The sequence below is a fragment of the Nicotiana tabacum genome, chromosome 18, assembly GCF_000715075.1.
Source record: "Nicotiana tabacum cultivar K326 chromosome 18, ASM71507v2, whole genome shotgun sequence".
NCBI lineage: Eukaryota > Viridiplantae > Streptophyta > Magnoliopsida > Solanales > Solanaceae > Nicotiana > Nicotiana tabacum.
Genome location: NC_134097.1, coordinates 117,540,363 through 117,561,317, shown reverse-complemented (window position 1 = coordinate 117,561,317; position 20,955 = coordinate 117,540,363). Strand labels below are relative to the sequence as shown.

The 20,955-nt window shown below is 39.1% G+C and overlaps 2 protein-coding genes across 4 annotated transcripts; one reads left to right on the top strand and one right to left on the bottom strand.

Annotated features, from left to right (window-relative positions):
- On the top strand, positions 1-8,301 carry LOC107799935 (uncharacterized). The gene is made up of 5 exons (XM_016623075.2): positions 1-445; positions 758-893; positions 1,089-1,156; positions 1,249-1,335; positions 7,896-8,301. Exons 1-5 carry the CDS (start codon positions 77-79, stop codon positions 7,962-7,964), a joined length of 729 nt encoding a protein of 242 aa, XP_016478561.1. The 5' UTR covers positions 1-76; the 3' UTR covers positions 7,965-8,301.
- Positions 8,302-8,865: 564 nt separating this feature from the next.
- LOC107799933 (alkaline/neutral invertase E, chloroplastic) lies at positions 8,866-15,361 on the bottom strand. Of its 3 annotated transcripts, none has more exons than XM_075237180.1 (6): positions 14,593-15,361; positions 13,812-13,975; positions 13,514-13,725; positions 11,552-12,045; positions 11,400-11,448; positions 8,866-9,477 (listed from the first exon to the last, which is right to left on the bottom strand). In XM_075237180.1, exons 1-6 carry the CDS (start codon positions 15,276-15,278, stop codon positions 9,151-9,153), a joined length of 1,932 nt encoding a protein of 643 aa, XP_075093281.1. In that variant the 5' UTR covers positions 15,279-15,361; the 3' UTR covers positions 8,866-9,150. The 3 variants fall into 3 exon arrangements, with proteins under 3 accessions (XP_075093281.1, XP_075093282.1, XP_075093283.1); XM_075237181.1 differs by having other exon boundaries at positions 13,812-13,978; positions 14,599-15,361; XM_075237182.1 differs by having other exon boundaries at positions 14,598-15,345.
- Positions 15,362-20,955: the final 5,594 nt, after the last annotated feature.

Below are 20,955 nucleotides of genomic sequence, written 5' to 3'. Positions count from 1 at the left end.
AGCTTTATTTTTTTAATTCATTACCAGAACTTGTGTCCGAGACCAACCACCACTGCAACATCCAAGAAGTCAAGTGATGAGGTCCTTATTGTACAGTACAGTCACCATACCAACAACCTCAAAATTACCAAACTGCTACTCCCCTCACTCTCTGAAACTCCCATTTCTAAACTTTCTTCATCCTTCTAAATACCCAATTCTTCTAAACTCAGACCCTCGTGTAAAAAGCCATAAAAGACTAATAACCAAAGCTTCAATGGCATCCCAAGAATCAAATACGGAAGCAAATTCACAGCAGACAAAACCATTCTCTGTTCTCTTTGTGTGTCTTGGTAACATATGCAGAAGCCCAGCTGCTGAAGGCGTCTTTACTGATTTGGTCAAAAAAAGAGGACTTGATTCCAAGTTCAAGATTGATTCTGCTGGTACTATTAATTATCATGAGGTATAACCAATTGGGTGTCTTTAAAATTTATAAAGTTTTGAGCCTTCTTGGAATTGATCATGTTTAAGATTGATTCAGCTAGTACTATTTATTATCATGAGGTTTGGCCAATTGGGTGTTTGTAATAATTGTAAACCCTTATAAAGTTTGGAACTTTCTTGGAATTGATCATGTTTAAGATTGATTCAGCTGGTCCTATTGATTATTATGAGGTGTATCCACTTGGGTGTCTGAAAAAGTTATTAAGTTTTTATGGTTTTGAAGCTTTCTTGAAATTGATTTTGTTAATTCTGTTCTTGTTTTTCTTTCAAGGGAAATGAAGCTGACCCAAGAATGAGGGCTGCTGCTAAAAGGCGTGGAATTGCAATAACTTCTATATCTAGGCCAATTAGGCCTTCTGATTTCAAAGATTTTGATCTCATTCTTGCTATGGATGAGCAAAATAAAGGTGGATTTTTTTGCAATAATCCTTTGTCAAATTCTTGGAGATGTGTGTTTTTAGCTTTTCTTTCTTATTGGTTCTTTTCATGTTTTGTCCTTCTCTTTATACATCAGCTTTACTACTTCTTTGGTTGATGTTGATGCTTGTAACATATGTATCTGCTATATTGTTAACAAGAATTGATTGTTTTTTCCCTTATAGCTGATATACTTGGAGCTCTTGAGAGGTGGATCCATAGAGAGACATTACCAGCTGATGCACCTGAAAAGGTTTGCTAATATATCGGTCACTTGTATTGGTATTTGTTATCAATTGCATTTCTTTAGTCTGTTGTCCTAATCGAAGTGCATTTAACATTCAGGTTCGCTTGATGTGTTCCTACTGTAAGAAGCATGACGAAACTGAAGTCCCAGACCCTTACTATGGTGGAGCTCAAGGTTTTGAGAAGGTAATGTTTGATAATCCGTCTTTCTTATCTTTGTTAAGACATGAGAAATGACCCTAAACTGCCTGATTTTTACATTTTAGATGACATGAAGGCTTCTTGCTCCTAGCTATACAGGAAAATCGGCAATGTTTAAACTTTACTGTTGGAGCATTATGATAGTTATAACACAAAAGGTTATGTTCTGTTGTCTTGAACGGAGTTGTTCACACTACTATGCCAATTTATACCTAAAACCCACAACGACAGAATGATGTTAAAGGCCCAGAGCTCTTAATAAGCTACTTTTAACCACATTTTCATGGAAAGAATGTATATAATAGCAAACAAGAGAGATCAGTGAGTTTGTCTTTTATGTGCTTTTTTGTCCTCAACACTTTAAGAGAATGAAGAGAAAACTATTGCTTTCCTAAATTATGAGCCAGTGACCTACTATGCTGCGTTTATATGTCATCTATCATACAACTTTCTGTCATTTTCTTTTGGTAGAGAACTGTTCTCGAAAAACTAAATGCTATTTGAAAGTATGCACACAATAGCCACCCTACGTTAATGCCCAATGCGTTAGACACTTAGCTTCTGGCTTCATATTACCTTTCATCTTAATAGCTTAGGCTACATGGAGAAAAAGAACCAAGGAATGGTGTCTTGAGTTATAGCCCTCATAGCTACTTCACCCTTCACTTCTTCCCTTCTCATTTTTTTCATTCGTCTAACTCTCTAACCCTTTCGAGTCCCTCTATCTCGCTGAATGCATTCACTAACTGTAACAGCCAGCCCACTAGTAATATTGCCTGCTTTGGGCTTAGGACCACATGACTTTAAAACACGTCACTAGGGTCTAAGGCCTGTTTACTTATATACCAAACATCTCTCCCGTGTTTTGTCAATGTTGGATTCGCCTAATCCAGCTTCTGGCTTCATATTACCTTTCATCTTGATAGCTTAGGCTACATGGAGAAAAAGAACCAAGGAATGGTGTCTTGAGGTATAGCCCTCGTAGCTACTTCACCCTTCACTTCTTCCCTTCTCATTTTTTTCATTCGTCTAACTCTCTAACCCTTTCGAGTCCCTCTATCTCGCTGAATGCATTCACTAACTGTAACAGCCAGCCTACTAGTAATATTGCCTGCTTTGGGCTTAGGCCCACATGACTTTAAAACACGTCACTAGGGTCTAAGGCCTGTTTACTTATATACCAAGCATCTCTCCCGTGTTTTGTCAATGTTGGATTCGCCTAGGGTGTGACATACACCCTCCTTAGGGACTCAGTGTCCTTGCTGAGATTTGCCCCACCATCGTTCAAGGTTGCACACGGAGTGGCTCTGATACCATATGTAACAGCCCAATCCACTAGTGATATTGTCCGCTTTGGGCCTAGGCCTGCACGACTTTAAAATGCGTCAGAGGGCGGGCTGTTGAGGGCGGGTCAAGTAGGACTGACATGCTTCTAGGCTAGCAAACTTCTGAAGAAGGGGTGCACATGTTAGCTTAGGCAAATCCCACATCGGAATGAGAGAGAAAAGTTAAGAGCTATATAAGGCATGACACAAGTTCACATGGTATGCGCATGCTTTTGGGGCTCGAGGTACCGTAGCCCAAAAAGACAAATCCGTACGGGCCTAGGCCCCAAGCAGACAATACATGCCATAAGCTTGGGTTGTGACATTAACTCCCTCATCCTGACATCAACCGTTCCTAACAACTCTTTGTTCCATTCCCTTAAATTCCTTTTAAGAAGGGAGTTTTTTCTTTAGCAGCTCTTGTCAAAGATAGAGTGAGTGGGGTTGAGTGAGGATTTGGGGTAGTGTACGGACTGGTAGGAGAAGGGTCCAAGGTGTTTTTCTGGGAGGAACTGGCCAATATGATAGGGGAATGGGACATTTCATGGGTTCTGGGGGGAGACTTTAATACTATTAGATTCCCGGAGGAGAGATTAGGGTGTAGTATGATTTCATCAATGATCACTTTCTCATTGATCTTCCTCCGTCAGGGGAAAGGTTTACTTGGGCCAGGGCAGAGGATTCTAACTCAAGGTCTAGACTTGATAGATTTCTGATATCGCCCTCCTGGAATGAGCTGGTGCCGAACGTGCTGCAGATTCCTTTACCTAGGCTGACTTCGGATCATTTGCCTATCTTGCTAGATAGATGCAGAGGGAGGGGGGTGCGTGTTTGGTGACAAGGTGAAAGAATGGTGGTCAAGCTACGGGGGACACCTTCATTCCGTCTTTCAAAGAAACTTAAATTGCTCAAGGGAGATATTATTAGTGGAATAAGGAGGTTCTTGGGAGGGTAGAGGTTAAAATGAGGGAGCTTATGCATGAATTGGGGATCTAGAGAAAGGGGAAGGGGCGAGTGAGTTAGATGAATCTGAGAAAGAGAGATTGGGGGAGGTTAAGAGGGAAATATTCGAGTTAGCAATAGCTCAGGAGACTAGTTGGCGGCAAAAATCGAGGGCGCTATGGTTAAAGGAAGGGAACTCGAATACCAAATTTTTCCACAGGGTGGCGGTTGCAAATCGAAGGAGAAACTTCATAAAGTCCTTAGTTGTGGATGGGGTGAGGATTGAGGGAGAGGAGGAGGTAAAAGGGGCGATAGTGGGGTTTTATGAGAACTTATACAAAGAGGAAGTTAGTTGGAGGCCAACTTTGGGGGGAATAGAGTTCAACCACACATAGGGAGGGAGACAGTGAGTGGCTAGAAAGGGCTTTCGAGGAGGAGGAGGTGCACGAGGCTGTGTCGAGTTGTGCTGGTGATAAGGCCCCCGACCCTGATGGTTTCTCCTTGGCCTTCTTCCAGCTCTGTTGGGACACCATCAAGGGGGAGTTGATGGAAGCCATTGAATACTTCCATGTGAATGGTGTTTTCGAGAGAAGTATCAATGCTTCTTTTATTACTATTGTGCATAAGAAAGAAGGTGCATCTTGTATCAGTGACTACATGCCTATTAGTCTCGTGGGGAGCATTTACAAGATCATTTCTAAAGTGCTTTCCAATAGATGCAGGAAGGTTCTTGACGTGTCTGTTTCGTCCTCCCAGAATACGTTTGTGGAAGGTAGGCAGATGCTGGATGTCGCTTTGGTGGAAAATGAACTTGTAGACTCCAGAAGGAAAAATAGAGATCTCGGCTTACTATGCAAGTTGAACCTTGAGAAGGCTTTCGACCATGTCAATTGGGAGTTCCTAGATTTTATTATGATGCGGATGGGGTTTGGGGCAAGATGGAGGGGATGGATCATGTTCTGCATTTCCTCAGTCTGATTCTCTATCCTGGTTAATGGTAGCCCGTGTGGTTTCTTTGGCAGCTCCAGGGGTCTCAGGCAAGGAGACCGCCTATCCCCCATGCTATTCATTCTAGTGATGGATGCTTTGAGTAAAATGATGGATCGAGCGGCGGGGAGAGGCTTCTTGAGAGGATTCTTAGCTTCGATCGGGTGCCTAGTGCCCGAAGAGTCTCTCATTTGCTTTTTGCGGATGATACCCTGGTTTTCTGTGATGCCGATATGGATCAGTTGACCTACCTGAAGCAGGTCCTGCAGTGGTTTCAGATAGTATCAGGTCTCAAAATCAACCTCGGCAAGTATGAGATTTTCCCGGTGGGTGAGGTTGCTAACATTGATGCTTTGTCTTATGTTCTCAGATGTAAGGTGGGCTCCCTTCCCACTACTTACCTGGGTTTCCCATTGGGCGCTTCGCATAAGGATACTACGGTTTGGAATCCAGTGATCGAAAGGTTGAAAAAAGATTAGCAGGCTGGCAGAAACGGTACTTGTCAAAAGGCGGAAAGGAAGTGCTCATTAAAAGCACTTTATCGAGTATGCCCACCTATTACTTGTCCCTGTTGCAAGCTCCTGTGAGCATCACAGAAAAACTGGAGCGGCTTCAAAGGAATTTTCTATGGGATGCAGCAGATGGAACTAGAAAGTATCATCTAGTGAATTGGGAGAGTCACTTCCGCAAAAAAGTGGGGTGGACTTGGAGTAAAAGATCTTAGGGTATTCAACAGAGCTTTGGTGGGGAAATGGCTGTGGAGATTCGGGGTAGAAGAGCATGCTCTATGGAGGGAGGTCATAGTAGAAAAGTACGATTCCACGGGAGGGGGTTGGAGGACCAAGGCAATCACAACACCTTTCGGGTGTAGCATGTGGAGGAGCATCATGAAGAATTGGGGATCCTTCAGTGGCAACATCTCTTACATGGTGGGAGATGGAAGGAGAATCAGCTTTTGGAATCATAGGTGGTGTGGAGAGGATACTCTGAGGGTCTCCTTCCCCCACGTCTTCAGAGTTTCAAACCAGAAGGAATTGATGGTCCAACAGATTCGTAAGGAGCATGAAGGGTATGGGGGTAGTATGAGACCTCTCATTTAGAAGGAACATGCAAGATTGGGAGATTGCGGAGCTCCAAGATTTATTGACACTGCTATATGGGCAAGACATGCCTCATCCATCTTGTGATTCTTGGAGATGGGGTTTGCATGACGATGGTCTGTTCACCGTAAAGTTCTTTTACCAGAGTATGTTGGTGAGAGAGGAGGCCTCTTTTCCATACTCCTCGATCTGGATTCCTAAGGCGCTCACGAAGGTGTGGTTTTTTGCATGGCTAGCGGCGAGGGGAGTGATTTTGACTGCTGAGAATCTGCGAAAGAGGGGAATTACACTTGTTAGTTGGTGCTATATGTGTAAAAGCTCAGGGGAAGAAGTTGATCATCTTTTGTTGCATTGCCTTGTGTCCTTGGCTTTGTGGAGGGCGATCCTGAACCTTTTCGGTGTTCAATGGGTGATGACACGCACTGTAAAGGAAATGCTATATAGCTGGACCGGTTTCCGTAGAAGAAGAAAGCAAAAGGCGTGGAAGTTCGCCCCGTTAGCTCTCATGTGGATAGTTTGGGGGAAGAGAAATAGGAGAGCTTTTGAGGGGATTGTGTCTCCTTTTTCACATTTTAAGAATAGTCTTTTATCTTTGATCGCTTTTTGGTGCACTCATATAGCCCCTATTTGTATAGAAGATTGGGCGCCATTTGTAGAGAATCATGTTCTGATGTAAATTCTCTACTTTTTGGTATACTTCTTGTATACGGGGGTTCTCCCCCTTTTGATTAATACAATTTACGTTATCAAAAAAAAAAAATTCTTTGCTAGACGGAATGACTCTGGTGACTTGATAGATTCACCACCATGATTTCCTACATCCAAAGCCCCTCTTTCAACTACATGTTCTCAAAAGTGAAAGGAGCCCGTGTTCTTCTCACATTGGTAGAGTCTAGCTGATGGATAAGTGGTCTGAAACAAATCTGAGTAAAGGTACTTGAACCATGTTCGGCGGCATCTCCTCCTAATTGGTGGCAGCCAGGAATCTGTCATCCTGATTTTGACCTTGACTCATTCATCCTGGTCCACATGAACTTTACACCTTTTGATGTAAGGTCTACACTCGGAGGCACTGAAGTTTATGTTATATACGCTCGAATGACATCAAGAAAGTTCTATATCCTCTCAATAGTCTTGCACTTCTTTCACTATTGTTCTTTTGTTTAATTTCATAACAATTTTTTATATGTCAATCAGATTATGCCTTCTATGCACGTTTGCCATTTTTAGAAGAATTTGGGTTTTTTTATCAGCAGACTTCAGCACAATACTCGAGACTTTTATCTCCAGGATATCTTTTCCAGCTTTTCCACTTGTTTTAGCTCCATAGAAGCATCAACTTTCTTTGCCATTTCTCAGTCTGATAAATTTATTTCCTCGTGATATTACCAAAACCATTATTTTATTCAGCAAGTGTGTAATCTTCTTCTCAGGGCATCCAAAGGGAATAGTGTTTTGCTCCTCAACTTTAACTTAGTAGCTTCAGTGTTCTAGCCAACACATTTCCTATCTACAAAAAAGTCCCACCAACCGTTAACCATGTGAGCAAACCCCTTGGATTCCACCCCACATGTTTTAAAATCTAAACTTTTTCCTCTCTCAGATCATAACTCGTGTCTCTTCTTGCTTTTCATAGAACATACAAGTCTTATGAAATAAGTCTCATATATGAGCCCTGATGCTTGTTTCGTCATCCCATTTTCATCAGCCTTAGTTATAGGTGTCTTCAAGATGGTACATAGGACAAAAGAGTTCTAAAATTTAGGCTATTGACAAGGATCACTTTGAAATATTTGGTTGGAAAAATCCAAGGAGGTATTTTGGAGAACTGCTAAGTCCTTGAATATGTGAAAAGGATTGAAAAGGAAATATGGATACTCTCGTAGTTTCCAAGGTCTTCCAAATAAGCCGGGAACAATTGTCTTTTATTTCCTGTTGAATGATTTCTACAGAAAATGCTGAGAAAGCCTTTTTCTTTAAAAGTAAAATCTCTTTTGCAGTGATACGAGTTTCTGCAAGGGGACCCTTCTGAAGCTCTTTTTTGATAATATTAATTTAATATGATTTTGTTTTGCTGCTACTGTCTTTATATTATGTGAGTCATAGTTTGCTTTTGTTAGCCATTAATCTTGTGGTTGATGCTCAAAGTGACATGCATCTAATGCTCAACTCCACCACGTCTTGCTCACAGGTACTAGATCTGCTTGAAGATGCTTGTGATTCACTATTGGAAAGCATTGTGGCGGAGAAGAAAATTTAGGTTCATAGATTTATTTTTGTCACCAGCAGTCTTACTGCCGACTAGGCAATTGCTTATTTAAAGCATATAGTATGCACTCTTTGCTCATCGTTTGAACTACAGCGACTTGTAAAGCCAGATTCCAGTATATCTGGCCCATGGTATGCACTGCTTTGTGTTTATTGTTTACATGACAAGATCAAGCAAAGATCTGTACAAATATACAATACAGAGGTGAATCTTGACACTACTCATGTACTTTGTCCTGTTTCCCACCTCTCCCCTTGGCTCGTTCGTGAAGAAGTCTTGTAGCAAGGTGATGCATTATCACATACCAATTCTGCTCAGATATTTGGTCAAGAGAATTTTCTTCTTTTGCGCATGCTATTTTGTTCTAAGGACATGCTGTAAAACTACTGCATCAAAATTGCAAGAGCAAATGTATCAGCTTGACTGTAGCAGAGTAAACAAGCTAAATACCAAAATCGTGTGCATTTTTATCAAGTCCCCACTGTTAATTCAGTGCCTACATTTCACTTCCAATATGAAACTTTTTATCTTGTCAAGAGAGAGAACTTTGTCAAGTTGGAAACTTTGACACAATGCTTCCTTTCTTTAATGATCACAATTCCTTGACCATGCATTTTTATGGTAAAGGCGTTCTTAATGACACTTGTTTAGGTCGAACTTGAGCTCCCTAGCATACTTGCCAGTTGAGAGGTCCTTATTTTCAAATACTCTCCGAACAAGTTTTTCAATTTCAAATCCTCTATTTCAAGTGAAAGTTGAAAAAATGGACAAAATTGTAAAACATACATTGACTTGCAAATAATATTTCAATATCAGATAATACATGTGCAACAAGATCCCTGTAGTACTATTGTGGAGATAACTTCTCCAACAGGGACAGGGAAGTGAAAAATGGAAAAGAAAATCAGATACAATGTGCTGGGATTATGATGAATTTACAGAGGGAAAGTTAATACAGGACAGCACCTTCACATGCCATGTTCCCACAATTTCCATCACCGGTATATCGCGCAGATATAGTAACTATACAAACGCTTTAAGTAACAACTACAACTATGTCTCAATCCCAAACTGAGTTGGGATCGGATATATATGAATTTTCACTAACCATATCTTTACATTTAAGCTCATCTGAGACCAATATTACACAAAAGCTTAAGTAACAAAAAGAAAATTTTCATATGATGAAGGACTGTTTGACTCCTTTTCGTGAACGCTTTCGCCTTGGGTTTGAGCTCAGAATGCTTGAAAAGGCACTTAGAAGTTCTGTATCCTCCACATTGATTAAAATCTTTGCAGCTTCTGGATTGGCAATAAGTTGCTTTGCCACTAGATATCCTGCAATAGTCCATGTCTGAAAGAGACGTGCCTGTTTCCCGATGAACCCTCCTCGCCTTGTATCATAGTATTCGGGCCACTTGTCTCTCGCTAAGCGTATCTCTGCAATCTTAATTGCCTTTTCAGCTATTTCTGGCCTCTTCATTTTTATGCATGCTACTGTCAGCTGAAAACGGTTCACATTTAAAATAATCAGCCCATCTTTTTTGTTTTCAATGAATCTCTTCCATGTTCGATTCTACTATATGTTAAAACATTTCTGTGAATGCTCAGATGAGATGACAGAACATTATTGCAGCTACAGTTATATACGTCTAAATTGCCTGGTTCTTATATTACATCTAACGCATGTATAACTCATGTATTGCACAGAGTTAAAAAGCATGACTTCAGTGCCAAAGATATGTTTCTTAGTAGATAATCCAAAAAGACATTACAGCGCTAAAAAGGGAACCAATTTTTGAATCTTTTTGTGATTAACTGATAAAGGGTATGAGATCAATAAACAAAATGAGTAGAGTATATTCTGTCATTGGACAACTATGACCTCGAGTTGTATATTCTGTCGAAGTGCTGATGAAACTTGTGAGCATCTATTTGTCCAATGTATGTTTACGAGAAATCAGTGGAACAAGCTGATGCAGTGGTTACAGAGAGGGCCAGTACTACTTATGCACTGGGAACAATTTGTGGAATGGGCAATCAAGAATTCCAAGGGAAGAACTCAAGCAGCTCAAGCATATAAGATGGTGTATGCCGAGTGTATCCACTCCATTTGGATGGAGAGAAACCAACGAATATTTGAGAAGAAGAGTACCAATTGGGAGAGTATTGCAAAGCAGATTGCTTATGTCTGCAATGTCCGAGCTACTCCAGGAATTAGAGCTATACTACAACAATGTGTTTTCTAAGGATATTTTAGAATGTAGTAGGCTATGTTAATGGTTGTTGGTGTTTTTGTTCTCTTTTAGATAGCAAGCTGTGTTTATGCTAAGCTATGGGTTTGTAACTCCTCCTACTGGTGATTAATGAAAGATTTAATTACCAAAAAAAAAAAAAAATGAGCAGAGTAAAGAAAGTAAAAGCCTTTTTTTAAGCTATAGTTTGATGCTTATTCAATCTCATCATGTATGGAATTATCGAAGATCATTAACCACTATATGTCTCTTCAATTTTAATATCTATGGATGTCTCTTCTTATGCATTTAAGGTAAAGGCATCTTTAAAGTTAAAATTGTAACGACCCGGCCGGTCGTTTTGAGAGTTAGAGCCCCGATCCCCTATCGAATTTTAAATTTTCCTTCCAACACAATGCAGTATATCAAGCTTGTGAACATCACTCTCATACATTTGTTGGTGAAACTCATGGTGGTCAATCTGTAAACCAGAATAAATTGACGGACCACTAAGCAATCATCGGGGCAAATATTTGACCCGCATCGAGGTATCTGCCCCATGAGCCCAGATCAATTTTCTGTCTAATTTTTTCATTAAATATTTGACCATGCAGACACATATTTGTATAGATACATACATATAATATTTATACACATACATACATACAAATTTATAGTTATATGTACATATATTATAATACAGAAATATTTATACACACAGACACATACATACATGTCTGTGTAATATATTTCACTAAGATTATGTAAGATCTTGTGACATACTATGTTTTTACATACTGAATGTATGTTATTAAATTCAGATATTTAACTTAGGTTTCGTACAATTTAAACTTTTTTATAACATTTTTGATGTATTTCATATTTTTGCAAACTCAGTTTCAATTTAATATTAAATACCAGAAAATTCATGGAGTTAAACCCCCTGCCTTAAGACTAACACTGCCCCATGATAGGTAAATCACTCCCAACCCTCTCCTTTTAAACAATGGTTACCACTTTTATTCAATAGACTAAACATCTGCCTATCACATGGGTTTGAAGTTAGCAGCATTTGGTCAATCACAACCATTTCTAAAGGGAACTTCTCAAATTTTAGTCCCTTCTTTCTTGGATAGGAAGTGATGGCAGCTATAAGTGGTGAAAGCATGAAATCAGAGGTGTGCATACTTACCTGCCAGAGCAAAGTTGGCCAGGATCCTCCATTATGGTAAGACCAAGGCCTGCACCACGAGTATCAAAAAATTATAAGGTGAGGAAAATTACGACGAGGACAGAAAAGAATATACATATTAGAAACAAATAGAAAAGAAAATAAGGCATTACGTGTTTTTCGGATCACCGCCAGTAATAATGCGCCATTCCTGACCCTCAAGAGCAGGATAACATATCTTTAGCGGCATGTCAGCTACTAAGTCTTCCCATTTTGCTTCAATAAGATCTAAAATAGCATGTGACTGATCTATGGTAGCAAGACTGCTTACAATGGACCATAGGTTCCCAAGTGCAAAGAACCGGAAATCCATGTGAGCTGGCTGCAAGTTTCCAATAAGATAGCCTCCTTTACTAGGCATCCATTCCACCAGCCAGGGAGGAATTTGATCCGGATATATATTGAACTTGTTGATCGCATCATATGAATATTCCTCTGTTTTGTATCTATAAATCTCGTTCAATTTTTTCACATCGATCCAGTAGTATTCCCTGATATGAAATGACAATGCTAGCAGTCGATTGTTAAGTGCTCTAACAAGGTCTGTTGATGCCTCCTCTGGAGCAAGCATCTCTCTTGCACAAAGTAAGGCTGAATAATATAATGCCTGCAAACCATGAAACATCAAGCATATAATTATGCAGAACCTTCTTGGAATAGAAGAAGAGACGCAAATACGTAGCCAGAAGAAGTGATGAAAGTTGAAAATAGAGTTTGTAAGATTACCCAGCATATGTACAACCAATAGTCATATCCGTAGTTACATCAAGAAAAAAACTGTCACGGAATATTGACCATGTAATATTATTAGCTTAGAACCTGTAATGAGTATATAAACATGAATAATTTGACATTTCCTTACATCTCCTTCTGGCCTATTTGTGAATAAAGGTAATTGTGTCTGGATATTAATTCTGGTGATAAATTTCCACTTTTCACTGAGATCATTCAAATGATGGTGCTACTAATTGAGAATAAAGGGACCTCAATGGCATATGTAATAGTGGGAACATACACCTTTCCTTTTTGAAACTAAGAGTTCTCCAAAACTTCAATCAACTTGCAGTCAATTTGATACATTAGTTTCATAATTATTACCTACAGCCACTGGTTGTCGGGATGAGTATCACCCTCATGTCATAATAAAAAATTAGCTGCTAGGTCTTTGACATGATAAATCAGAGAGGTTAGTCAGGACTAGGGGTGGCAAACAGGCAGGTCGGGTCGGATATGAGCATGTCGAAAACGGGTAATTCAAAAAACGGATAAATTATCCGATCCGACACGTATTTGAGATGGATAAAAAACGGGTTATCCGGCGGATAATATGGATATCCATATTATCCATGGCTTCTTGAATATGATCACTTTTGGGAGAATTTCTAGTCTCCCAAACTTGAGTAACCCCCAGTTTGAGGCTTCACAAATGTAAAAGTTAAACACATTAGTTATCCATTGGTTATCCATTTGGTTAACCATTTTCTAAGTGGATAATATGGTTCTTATCCATATTCAACCCGTTTTTAAAAAGTTCATTATCCAACCCATTTGTTAATGGATAATATGGGTGGATAACTGTTTTCTTTTAACCATTTTGCCCCCTCTAATCAGGACCAAGAGGTAAAATATGAATGACAATGTTTCCGGTCCCAAAAAGAAAGAAGAAAACAGATAAAACGAGATAGCAGCATACAGCTGATGGAGGAAGAAAGGAGGTGAATAGCACTTTAGAGTACAATACATCAAATAGAACTGATGGCTTCTGTGTGAGCTAGAAGAAAATCTGATAGGAGACTGCCATATCTACTAATTTGAGCTCGAAAGAATGGCATCAGATAAGTATGGAAAGCAACTTCAGAGGACAAAAGTAAGATTTACCCAGACAGAGAGGATAAGGAGAAGAAAACAGGTTTCCTCAACGAGATAAGAGAGGAAAGTAAAACTCAAGCATCCCTCCATGGGAAAGTATAAAGTTTTTCTTTTTGAGAAAAAAAAAAGGATGAAGAAAGAACGCATCTGAGGTAAAAGTTTCACAAAGGACAAGCTTGCTTGAAGACAGGAGAAAAAGAAAAGACCTGAATTTCCAGAGGGTGGCCATGGATTCCCATGCGGCGATCTATCATGCAAGAACCATCAGTCACCAACAAAGTCGGAAACATATCAAAACCATCTGCAAGACATAACCTAAGGATCATCTTCATTCCAGTTTGGACATCAACTCTCCCCTGAAGAGAAAGATCTCCAGAGCATTTCCCATATGCTCGTAGAAGTACAATCCACCATAATCCTGGAGTAAACTAATAGAGTCAAAATCTTCATGTAACCCTAAATTTTCTATACAAAAGACATGCATCAAAAGTTACAAAAGATCACCTGAATCAACAGGCGCAACTCGACCAATTGCTGCCTCACCAAAGTCTGGATCCAATACATCTTCTGTTGCAGATTCGTCATTATCAAGTGGAACAGTACGCACTTTGAAGCTAGCAGGCATCAGCCCTTGACCTGGACTATAGCAATCCATTGTTTTCTCCCAACTCAACGAAGAGATGCTTAGGGCAAAAAACTAATGAGAGCTAAACTTTTTCAACTTCACCAAGTTAAGTAAAGTGAATCTCCTTAATGAGTCTCACACATGTCAAATAGCATTTTTCTTGCGCATCATATGGGAAAACTACTTCTAACTAATGGCAAACTAAGGCCACATTTAAGAGGAATGACAAAATCTCATTGCAGCTAATCGTACAACATGCAACGCCATGGAAGTTATAGATGCATTAAGCATGTTAAAGGAGTAAGTGGTACATATGAGAACAAGAAAAATTGCAAAAACTCAGTAAGTAGGGAAAGCATAAGTAATGAATTCACAAAGTTAACTTGGGCATAAAATGGCCAGCAGACCGGCAGATATTATATATAATTGCTTAATTAGAAGCAAATTTGCCAGCAGAAGTGGCAATGTAGAGACACTATCTTCCATAGTAAGGGGACTAGTTTGGGATCACGACGAGCCAAAATTGTCTTTAGGTAAAAGGCAACACATAATGCTAATGAAAGGAATCAAATTACATTCTGAATCATCATAAACAAGTAATATGACAAAAGCCACATGTTCCGATATGAAAGCAGGTAAAGCTGAAACTCAAAACAACACTTTACCTGCAACTGAAGCGTGTGAAGTATGAAATTCCTCACGATATCATATTCTCCTTTTAGTAGGAAAGCTATCCCAGAAGGAATAAAATCACGTATAAATACTTGATCGTAGTTTAGCATGGTTGCTTCACTTGGATCATTAGCAGCTATAGTTCCAACTGGGTCGCCATAGTAATAAACCATGGCAGCTCGCAAGAAATGCCACGCTTCATCTTCAATAGAGCCCGTGTTGGTCCTAGGCAACGCACTATTAACCATGGCAGCAGTTTTCAGACCTTTACTAAAAAGCTGAGCTCCATTTTCCTGCTTAATCATCTGTTCATCTTGATCATGATTTGGAATATTTGAACTAATTGTGTGAATTGACCTCCTATTTCCATCCTTAATGATTGTCTCATTGAATCTCTCAGGTTGTTGGCAATTGCAGATCAATGAATTGAACTGATTTTGAAGCTTTTCTCCGCGAAAAACACTATGTATGCCGCGAAAAGCATTTAACCTTGAGCAATATCTCCACTTACTTAAACCCTTGATCTGCTGATACCTCGTGTCCCCAATATTTATACTTTTTAAACAATGCTCATAGCAAAGTAAAGAGCTCGACTTCGTCAAGATTGAACTTGTTCGGAATTGACATGAAAACTCCCCGGATAAAAAGTGTAGGGCTGCTCCTGAAGCCCCCATTTTTAGTAAGAATCTGAAATTTGTGGTGCCTTCAGCTTTGCAACTATAGTAACAACTTCTGGATTTAATCAATGTTAGAGTTTCTTTCTATATTAAAAGGTATTAAAAAATGAATGAGAAATGGAAGGAAATGAAAAATTTGAGTAAAATTTTAAGTTTCACTCTCCTTTTAACGAGACATTGTCCCTCGTTGGTAGAGGAAAAGGAGTTTGGTGGGTTTATATACAAATGCACTTCATGTAGCTCTTAAAGAGTTGAAGAAGGCAAGCCTCGCGCCGTCGTCGTCGCTCGGCTTCGGCTTCGGTCAAATGATTGATTGATTAATTTTTTGAACCAAATTTATTTTGAATATTAACGTAATATTATCCGTGTTTGTAACGGATGTTTTCCAATCCGTGAATATTAATGAGCAAGTGCCAAGTGCTCATTCCACCATGAGTAGTGCTACAACCACCATTGCCATATTGATTGCTCCATTAGTTAGCAGCCTGGTGCTCCGTCCACCATGGCCAAGCGCTCTACTAAATGAGTGGCAGCGGGTCCGTGTTTAGCAGCTAACTGCACTATAAATAGATGGTGCAAGCAGCTTGTTGAAGACACATCGAAAAAGAATTGAGAGCTATTGATCTTCTCTTCACCGAAAACTCAACGTTGGCTATAATTTGCATTCCTTCCTCTCAGAATTTCCATTCGACTTCTGAGTTTTCCTCCCTTGTTCTGCATTGTTTTAAACTACAAACAAAGCATCCGTAAGTGTGATTTGCTGCCGAACTTTGTATTCGCTGAAACACTGGGGTTTGAAGTACCGCTATACCAGTGTGTAATTCGTTCTATCTTGGGAGGAAATAATCCATAACCTTGGGTACTAGGAGGGGATTAGATTCCTTAAGGAAACACTGTGAATTTAGTGGGCTCAAATTAATTTCTGTTTTATTTATATTTACGTGTATAAGCTAACGTTCTAATTTCTAGAATCATTATTTACAAGTACAAAAGGAACAACAAGCTTAAGGAATTTAATAATTTTAATTTCTGTATTTGTGTTATTCTTATTATTCTGGAAACTTAAAACCTTTGTGGTTTTGTGTACTCCCATTTGGAGAGTAAAGCCTTCGTGGCGTTTTGTTGGAGATTAAAATCTACGTGATTTTTCACTCCAGTTTTAAACGTTTATTAAACGTTTGTTTGTGTCATTTGTACAGTAAAAATGGCGAATGACGAAAATCAAGTTGTTCCGATGATGACTGCCAACGCATCGACAAGTCGAACTCCGGCGTTGGCACCGGCAGAGAAGCCCGGAAAATTTTCCGGGATGGATTTCAAGCGCTGGCAGCAAAAGATGTTCTTCTACTTGACTACGTTATGTCTACAGAAGTTCATCAAGGAATATGTTCCTGATCTTCCAGATGAAACTCCAGAGAATGATATCTTTCTCGTGATTGAGGCGTGGAAGCATTCTGACTTCTTGTGCAGGAATTATATTCTTAGCGGACTGGAGGATAATCTGTATAATGTATATAGTGGCGTGGAGACGTCAAAAGAATTGTGGAATGCGCTTGAAAAGAAATACAAAACTGAAGATGTCGGGATGAAGAAATTCGTCGCTGCAAAATTTTTGGACTACAAAATGGCAGATAGCAAGTCTGTTATTACCCAAGTCCAGGAGTTACAAGTGATTATTCATGATCTACTTGCTGAAGGTATATTTCAAATAAATGCTAATGTTGAAAGTAAAATTTTTAGTAATTTTACTAACGAAATTTTCATTGAAGATCTTGTCATCAATGAGGCATTCCAAGTAGCAGAAATAATTGAGAAGTTGCCTCCATTGTGGAAGGACTTTAAAAATTATTTGAAACACAAACGAAAGGAGATGTCTCTTGAAGATCTCATTGTTCGATTGAGAATCGAAGAGGGCAATAAAGCTGCTGAAAGGAGAGGCCGTGGAAATTCAACAATAATGGGAGCAAATATTGTTGAAGATAACAAAAAGAGAAAGAAGGTTTCTGGTCCGAAATACAACCCAAGCAAGAAGAGGTTCAGTGGAAATTGCTACAACTGTGGGAAAACCGGACACAAATCTACAGAGTGTCGTGCTCGGAAGAAAGACTAGCAAAGGGGTCAAGCAAACATGGTAGAAAAGCATGATGATGTTGATGACTTGTGCGCCATGCTTTCTGAATGCAACCTGGTAGGAAACCCAAAGGAGTGGTGGATTGATTCTGGAGCCACTCGCCATGTTTGTGCTGTGAGGGAAGCATTTTCTACATATGCTTCTGCTGGACCCGAAGAGACGCTCTCTATGGGAAATGCTGCTACAGCAAAAATTGAAGGATACGGTAAGATATTTCTCAAGATGACTTCTGGCAAGGTCATGACTTTGAACAACGTCCTTCATGTTCCCGAGATTAGGAAGAACTTAGTCTCTACTGGACTTCTTGTAAAGCACGGTTTCAAGTGCATTTTTGTATCTGACAAGGTAGTGATTAGTAAGAATGAAATGTTTGTAGGAAAAGGTTACCTTACTGAGGGCCTTTTCAAGCTGAATGTAATAGTTGTTGAAACTAATAATAAAACTTCAGCTTCTTCTTACTTACTTGAGTCAAATGATTTATGGCATGTACGTTTGGGTCATGTCAATTATAAAACCTTGCGAAAAATGATTAACTTGGAAGTATTGCCTAAGTTTGAATGCGAAAAATCAAAATGTCAAATATGTGTGGAATCTAAGTATGTTAAACATCCTTATAAGTCGGTTGAAAGGAATTCAAATCCTTTAGACTTAATTCACACAGATATTTGTGACATGAAGTCAATACCATCTCCCGGTGGAAAGAAGTATTTCATAACTTTTATTGACGATAGTACTCAATATTGCTATGTTTACTTACTTAATAGTAAAGATGAAGCAATAGACGCATTTAAGCAATACAAAAATGAAGTTGAAACGCAACTTAACAAGAAAATCAAAATGATAAGAAGTGATAGGGGTGGTGAATATGAATCTCCTTTTGAACAAATATGTTTAGAATATGGAATTATTCATCAAACAACATCCCCTTACACGCCCCAATCCAATGAGATTGCGGAAAGACAGAATCGTTCATTAAAGGAGATGATGAACGCATTGTTGATAAGTTCTGGTTTGCCACAGAACTTGTGGGGGGAAGCCGTTCTTACGGCTAACCGAATACTAAATCGAGTACCCCATAGCAAAACACAATCCATTCCATATGAAAAATGGAAAGGAAGGAAGCCCAACTTAAATTATTTTAAAGTGTGGGGGTGTTTAGCAAAAGTGCAAGTTCCTAAACCCAAAAGGATAAAAATAGGACCGAAAACAGTTGATTGTGTTTTCATAGGATATGCGACTAATAGTAAAGCATATCAATTTCTGGTTCATAAATCAGAAAATCCCGACATTCATAATAATACGGTTATAGAATCAGATAATGCTGAGTTCTTTGAAAATATATATCCGTATAAAAAGGAATGCGAGTCGATTGGTGAAGGATCTAAACGACCTCGGGAAGAAACAAAAGAAAGTACATTTAATCAGGGGGATCCAAGACGTAGTAAACGTCAAAGAACGTCTACTTCGTTTGGACCAGATTTTATGAATTTCTTATTGGAAAATGAACCTCGAACATTTAAAGAAGCTATGTCTTCTTCGGAATCATTGTTCTGGAAAGAGGCAATCAATAGTGAAATAGAATCCATATTGAACAACCATACATGGGAATTGGTTGATCTTCCTCCTTGAAATAAACCTTTGGGTTCTAAATGGATTTTTAAGAGAAAAATGAAAGATGATGGCACTATTGATAAATTTAAGGCAAGACTTGTTGTCAAAGGGTATAGACAACGAGAAGGTCTTGACTACTTTGATACATACTCCCCAGTTACAAGGATTACGTCCATACGGATGTTAGTAGCATTAACTGCAGTGTATGGTCTTGAAATTCATCAAATGGATGTTAAAACGATTTTCTTAAATGGAGAGTTGGAGAAAGAAATTTACATGGAACAACCTGAAGGGTTTGTGGTTCCAGGTAAAGAAAATAAGGTATGTAGACTTGTTAAGTCCCTTTACGGACTAAAACAAGCACCCAAACAATGGCATGCGAAATTTGACCAAACAATGTTGTCAAATGGTTTTAAGATAAATGAATGTGATAAATGTGTGTACATTAAAAATGTTCCAAATCACATAGTCATTGTTTGCCTATATGTGGATGATATGCTGATAATGAGTAATAACATTGCCAACATAAATGCTACTAAGCGTATGCTAACTAGCAAGTTTGATATGAAGGACTTGTGAATTGCGGATTTAATTCTAGGGATTAAGATCCAAAAGACTCCTCAAGGTCTGGCATTGTCACAATCTCATTATATTAAGACAATACTTGAAAAATTCAAGCACTTGGGCTTTAAAGTTGCAAAGACTCCAATTGAAGTAAATCTTGCACTAGCAAAGAATAAAGGCCAAAGCATATCACAATTGGATTATGCTCGTGTGTTGGGATGCTTAATGTACATCATGAATTGTACACGACCAGATATAGCTTGTGCTATAAGTAAACTAAGTCGATACACGAGCAATCCAGGTCAATCTCATTGGATGGCAATGAAACGAGTTTTGGGATACTTAGAACATACCCAAAACTTTGATTTGCACTACAGTAAATAGCCTGCGGTGATTGAAGGATATTGTGATGCAAATTGGATCACCGGTTCAACTGATTCGAAGTCCACAAGTGGATATGTATTCACTATTGGTGGAGGAGCGGTATCTTGGAAGCCGTCCAAACAAACATGTATTGCCCGCTCTACAATGGAGGCTGAGTTCATAGCCTTAGATAAAGCCGGTGAAGAAGCTGAATGGCTCCGGAATTTCTTGGAAGACATTCCATTTTGGCCCAAACCGTTGGCACCAATATGCATACACTGTGATAGCCAAGCGGCAATTGGAAGGGCTGGGAGCGTTATGTATAACGGTAAATCTCGTCATATACGACGAAGACATAAAACCATTAGGCAACTTCTCTCTAGAGAAATTATCACGATTGACTATGTAAAGTCAAGTGATAATGTGTCGGATCCACTTACAAAAGGCCTAACTAGAGAGGTAGTTGAGAAATCATCGAAGGGAATGAGACTATGGCCGAGAACAAGTCATTGTGGCGGTAACTCTACCTAGAAGACTGGAGATCCCAAGATCTAGGTTCAAGGAGATCAAACAAAGTCATTAATGACGGTTCAACATTGTCAACAAAATTTTTTAGTCCATTCTCGTGATGAGACAATGTTCAGTACCAAGGATAAAGCATTAAGGCTTTTTAATGATTTCTAAATTTGATACAGGGTATATCAAATAGTGTATCTACGGGATGACACGTTTAGGAATCACCTATGTAAGTGTGAAGTGTTAGCCGCTTCAAGGAGAATTTTGCAAGGCCAATTCTCTACGCACTTATGAAACCAGGCAGTATTCATGGCTGAAACGAACACAACAATGAGAACCAAAGACGGTTAAGGGATTGATTGTGTAACTTATGGTTGTCTAGGTATACACTAAAGTTCGACGGTTCAAAGATATCAAATCTACCGATTGACTGAGTATATCCGACATAAGTTCACTACAGAAAGTTCAAAGGGAAACCTACTTATCCAG